The 5,794-nt window shown below is 39.4% G+C and overlaps 2 protein-coding genes across 5 annotated transcripts; one reads left to right on the forward strand and one right to left on the reverse strand.

Moving 5' to 3' along the window:
- Nucleotides 1-305: 305 nt before the first annotated feature.
- On the reverse strand, nt 306-1,059 carry LOC122045398 (GDP-L-galactose phosphorylase 1-like). The gene is made up of 2 exons (XM_042605607.1): nt 769-1,059; nt 306-665 (listed from the first exon to the last, which is right to left on the reverse strand). The coding sequence occupies exons 1-2, from the start codon at nt 1,015-1,017 to the stop codon at nt 354-356; spliced, it is 561 nt and encodes a 186-aa protein (XP_042461541.1). The 5' UTR covers nt 1,018-1,059; the 3' UTR covers nt 306-353.
- Nucleotides 1,060-1,293: 234 nt separating this feature from the next.
- Nucleotides 1,294-5,281, forward strand: LOC122045396 (probable serine/threonine-protein kinase PBL7). Of its 4 annotated transcripts, none has more exons than XM_042605603.1 (5): nt 1,294-1,507; nt 2,275-2,501; nt 3,641-3,830; nt 3,913-4,307; nt 4,694-5,281. In XM_042605603.1, the coding sequence occupies exons 1-5, from the start codon at nt 1,438-1,440 to the stop codon at nt 4,985-4,987; spliced, it is 1,176 nt and encodes a 391-aa protein (XP_042461537.1). In that variant the 5' UTR covers nt 1,294-1,437; the 3' UTR covers nt 4,988-5,281. The 4 variants fall into 4 exon arrangements, with proteins under 4 accessions (XP_042461537.1, XP_042461538.1, XP_042461540.1 ...); XM_042605604.1 differs by having other exon boundaries at nt 3,916-4,307; XM_042605606.1 differs by having other exon boundaries at nt 3,928-4,307.
- The last annotated feature ends 513 nt before the right edge of the window (nt 5,282-5,794 follow it).

Raw genomic sequence — 5,794 nt, forward strand, 5'->3', positions numbered from 1 at the left:
TTCGAAGTTTTGATCTTTCTAAGCCTCAAGCTCAATGGCACTCAAATTTTGGAGTTCAGATCCTCTGCGCCCGCCTCCCGTGCGCCCTCTGCGCCCGTCGCTACGCGACAAAAAACCCACGCGCTAAGCACGTGCATTTCTCCGTTTCAGTAATAAAACCCAACTCCAACGCACACATATCGCTTCCTGCTGATCGATCTGTTGACCGATCAGCAAGAATGCTGATCGGTCAGCAGACCGATCAGCAGGAATGCTGATCGGTCTTGCTGACCGATCAGCATTCCAGCAGGATTTTCATACGCAACTTACAATGTTATCTTTCTCACTGCAAGACTAGGCAACCTTCTGCAAGGTTACAAGTAGCTCGATCGATAGGGGCTAATGACTGAAATGAGGTTTCCTTTTTCTCTTCCAGCTTGATCTTTTCCTTCGTAGACTCCTCTAGTCCAAGGGCCCCAACGAATGTAGTCTTCCACTTCTTTGAACCTTGCCTCCGAAAGAGAGACCTCAGCTAATAGCCTCCAAGCATATTGCTCTGTTGCCTCTTCGAAGTCTTTCTTGCGCTTCAGCACCATATGCCCACTGATCTTCCACACAGCAGGGTTCACTTGAGTCTCTAGGATCTCCTCACTCACTTCGCCCAAGGCTTGTTTTTCGGCATAACACTGCAAGAATGATACGATAAATAATACCTCTTTATTGACTGATAAATCTAAGAGCTATATTTTGAATATGACTAGTAAGTTCATGTGATCAATAGAAGTTTACCTGGGGAAAGAGAAAGATCCTCCAGCCTGAATCAGAAATAAGAACATTAAATGGGATATTGTTCTCTTGAAGACACTTGCAAGACTTGGAAACTACATCAGATAAGTCTTTCAAACTAGTTCCTCCCTCGTAAACAAGGCCCCTCACTGGATAGTTCAGCAATAGTGAGATCTTCACTCCACCATGGCACAGCAGACCTTTAGCAATTGGAACTCTTTGAGTAGGAGCTCTCTCCACAGGAAAAGGCATGGACAAAAAAGAAAAAAAAAAAGTTAATAAAGCAAATCCTGCTGGAATGCTGATCGGTCAGCAAGACCGATCAGCATTCCTGCTGATCGGTCTGCTGACCGATCAGAATTCTTGCTGATCGGTCAACAGACCGATCAGCAGGAAACGATATGTGTGCGTTGGAGTTGGGTTTTATTACTGGAGCGGAGAAACGCACGTGCTTAGCGCGTGGATTTTTTGTCGCGTAGCGACAGGCGCAGAGGGCGCACGGGAGGCGGGCGCAGAGGATCTGGACTCCAAATTTTGAGCTGCCTGTTTTTGACCTGTAGACCAAGACTCCTCCTCATTCCCCAGTAGATACTGGGGCAAGAGTTCGTCTCTCTTTCTTCTCGCCGATTCTATAGCGAAGAGGCGAAGTTGGACGCAGCCACGGAGAGGAAGATGGGAAGCTGCTTCGGCTGCGCCGGACAGCCAAAGACGGAGGTCAAGGACTCGTTCAGGCCTCCCTCGGGTATCTGAAAAACGAATCCATGAAAAAGCTCCTCTTTTTTTTCCCCCTCTTAACTTGTGTTCTTGAGTTATTGGTTCTGCGCTTTGAATGCTTGCCCAGGTTTTTTGTGTCTGCCGAGTTTGATCTTGTTGATTGCGTGACTGGTTTTTTAAATTGGATTAGTTTCTGAGAGCAATCCTTTTCTGTCTTCGATGGATTCCCGCGTACAAACAGACTCTTGCTGAGTTGCTCGAGAAAGGGCGGCGTTGATTTATCGCCTATGTTGGAATCGATTGCCCGATGCTCTCCCCCAAAACCCTTCCTTTAGTACGGCAAAGTTGCAGATGTAGCCTTTCAATATGATTTTGCTTGACATTGGTTTCCTAGTTTTCCATTTTGTTTCTTGACGAACTAGTCTAGGTTTCTTTGCCTGAACCCTTAATCTTCTGCTGAATCCTGCAAAGCCTAGATTTTGCCTACTCTGGCATACTGTTTTGGATCAGCATAGTTATTCCAATCCATACTTGTGCTTTGTGTTTGACCTCTTTTTTGTTTCCAAATGGTAAAGTGCATTTCAGGCGATGATGGTGAAACTCTGAGTTGACAAGGTTCATGTATGTATAATCTCAATACTCAATAGTAATCATTGGAGTTGGCAGATGTAGTGTGAGATCTTTTGTCTAAGTATTGTAACTCAAGAATCATTGTAGTCATCCATTGCTTTCTATTTCATGTATCAACCTTTTGCAACTCTTATTTTCATTTGTTGATAAATGCTACTGTGGTAGACTTTGTAGGAGACAAGTCTAGGTCCAGTTCATCCTTGAAATCCAAGAAAGGGGCCTCAGTTAATGAAAAGCAAGAGATGTCAAGTAGTGGATCAGGGTGCATTGCTGCTCAGACATTTACATTCCAGGAGCTGGCTACAGCAACAAAGAACTTTAGGGCTGATTGCCTTTTAGGCGAGGGAGGATTCGGTCGAGTTTATAAGGGCAGGTTGGAAATTAGCAATCAGGTTAGTCCATTCTGTGGTCCAGTTCTCTCATCTCCTTTATTCTGTTAAATGCATGTCAAGGAGCAGAAAATGTCTTAAAACTAGATTTAAATGGTAAGTGGCAACAGTAGAAGCAGTAGAGTGCTTTAATTGTTTTATTTTATGTAAGAACTTCATGTAGATGACTCACTAGTGCAATACTTTGTTTGTGTGACTGTTATTTCTGTTATATGTGATAGTGTTGAAATATTGAACAAGACTTACACATACACAGTATGTATTGACTTAGAAAAAAGTCTATGGCAGAGTCTAGCGAGAAATTATGTGGAGAATTTGTGTTAGCAGAGTAAATATTGAGACAATATGTATGAAGATTTCATACTAGTTAACTGAAGCATTTCTTATAAAAATAGAATTACATGAATATAAATTTAGCACATGCCTACCTTCTAAATGTGAAATACACATCTTATACACAGTGAAGTTTTTTTTTTTTTCAGTTAGCTGGCGAGTTCCTACTTCTTAGAAAAGAAACAAGTAGAAATGCTTATCAAATTTCATTAAAAAAAACTAAAAAGGAAAACTAAATAAAATATAATTTGTTTATACAATTTGGAAGATATGAGATTTGATATTGGTAACACTATAAACAAAGTGATTGAAATTCTTGTAATAATATGTAACTTATTACTCTCTCTCAATTATTAGTGATATTTTTAATTGATATATTTTCATATTTAAAAGTAAATAAGCATTGGAATCATATTGGTGGGGCACAATATGGTATCAAAACTATATTGTTCCAGTGAAAGAACTCTGGCATGGTTCAAACTGTGATGACAATCATTATCCATTTAGGAAATTCCAAAATACATAAATTTTATATCCTCCAACTAAAAAGAAAAGAATGCATTTTTATATTCATTATTATGGTCAAGAACATCAATCACCAAGCCTTTTCTAAGAAATCCTCCTACATTATTGGGTTTGATCCCCTACTATATCTTCATCTATATTTAAATGAATTTTGTTATGCTTTATCAATTACTATCCAAGTTTTCTTTGGTCTCTATTATGGTCAAGAAAATATTTCTTCAAATGCAAAAATACTTAATTGCTTGGTGGTTAAAAGCTTATGAACATGCACATCATTTCTACAGATTGTGGCAATAAAGCAACTTAATCGTAATGGCATGCAAGGAAACAGGGAATTTCTTGTTGAAGTTCTTATGTTGGGCCTACTCCACCACCCAAACCTTGTTAATCTGATTGGTTATTGTGCTGAAGGAGATCAAAGGCTTTTGGTCTATGAGTATATGCCTTTGGGATCCCTGGAAGATCATCTTCATGGTACTCACTTACAATCTTGTAGTCATATCTGCAACTGTTAGATATAAGTTCTTTCTACTGTGAAATACTAATATGGTTACAGCAGACCTATCTCCAGATAAGAAGTGGCTTGATTGGAATACGCGAATGAAAATAGCAGCTGGTGCAGCAAAAGGATTAGAGTATTTACATGACAAAGCCAATCCTCCCGTTATATATCGTGATTTCAAATGCCCCAACATTTTACTTGATGAGGGTTATCATCCCAAGTTGTCAGATTTTGGCTTCGCAAAACTTGGTCCTGTTGGTGATGACACTCATGTATCAACTAGGGTGATGGGTACATATGGATATTGTGCGCCTGAATATGCAATGACAGGGCAGCTGACACTAAAATCAGACATTTATAGCTTCGGAGTTGTTCTTTTAGAGCTTATTACTGGAAGAAAGGCCATTGACAATTCCAGAACTGCTGCAGAGCACAATCTTGTTGCATGGGTGAGGACTTCTGAATGCAGTTGTTTTCAACGTCCCTTCTTGTTTCCATCGCTGACTATTGCTTTTCCAATTAACACATTTTCATCTATTTCTCAGGTTTAAGTTAAAACCTAAAAGGATTATTGCTTCAAATTTCAGTCTTTATGTTCTTCTCATCCATCCCCTTAAACCTTTTCCTGTTTTAAGAAAATTCAGAGGGTATCTAGTTAGTGTTTTGAAAAGCATTTCTGGTTACAAATTGTACCAAAGAGGAATGACTAAGAACTCTTTATTGATCCTTACAGATAAAATAGGGAGATAAAGCTTTTTCTTCCTGTCAGCCAAAGAGAACTACTGAGTTCTTCTTCCCCTTACTTTCCCTCTAAAACCTCGTATTCATAATGCAGGCAAGACCATTGTTCAAAGACAGGAGAAAATTCGCACAGGTAGTCGATCCAGTGCTTCAAGGTCAGTATCCTCCAAGGGCTTTATATCAGGCACTTGCTGTTGCTGCAATGTGTGTACAGGAGCAGCCTGCAATGCGGCCCCTCATAGCTGATGTTGTAACAGCTCTCACATACCTTGCTTCACAAACTTACAACCCTGAAAGCCAACTGAACCAGAATGCATCTCGTATATCTGCGCCCGGCACGCCTCCTCGAACAAGAAAAGCAAGCGAGAAGAAGGTAGGAGGATACTGAGCAGAAGCCAAGCAGACATGCTATCCTTTAAAATTGCAGTGTACCTTCTATTTGTAATTCCCTTGTGCCTGGTGTCAGTTTTGTATCATATTCGATGCCAGATCGGTTTCTCACTTTCGAAAAAAGAAGTTTGGGTAGTAAAGTGATTCTTTTGTTTGTTATACATACACGAAAGAAAGTGTAATGGATAGGAGGTCTCTCGGCCAATGCTTGCTGTTTTCTTTTGACTCACTTATGGACGATGCTAATTTAACTGTGTATATAGTAAACTCAAGTGCTTGTGATTATTCTGTAGATACGTTCTGTAGAGACGAGGAAAGTGGAAAACCGAAAGGCAAGACTGTCAATTTTTTTAAAAAATCAAGGTATGTACAGTGAGATTTGCAATACATGATTTATGAACTAAGGATATATTTATAAGACGATTTAACTTCTATCAATCTCTAAAATTTAACATAAATCGAAATAATAGTACATGAATGGCTCACTTAAATTCATTGCAAAGGTTAATGCTTCTTATTTATTGTCGGAGTTTCTGCTATTGTGGAAAAGTCTTCTACAGGAGTGGGTGACGATAATCCTTAGCTTTCTCTTGATGAGGAAAAAAAGAGATTGAAGAGATTCTAGAATATTATCCTAATTCATGAGTCTCATCCTTTATATATCAAGTTCATCCTATAGGGACTATCCTCCTTAAAGTTCATCAATCATTAACAGTCCATCAATGTTAATGAACCGAGTTTTGGATCTACACATTGAATCCACTTCTGTTTAATCTAAACCCTCCATTAACAGCCCATCAATGTT

Source organism: Zingiber officinale, chromosome 2B (assembly GCF_018446385.1).
Source record: "Zingiber officinale cultivar Zhangliang chromosome 2B, Zo_v1.1, whole genome shotgun sequence".
Taxonomy (NCBI): domain Eukaryota; kingdom Viridiplantae; phylum Streptophyta; class Magnoliopsida; order Zingiberales; family Zingiberaceae; genus Zingiber; species Zingiber officinale.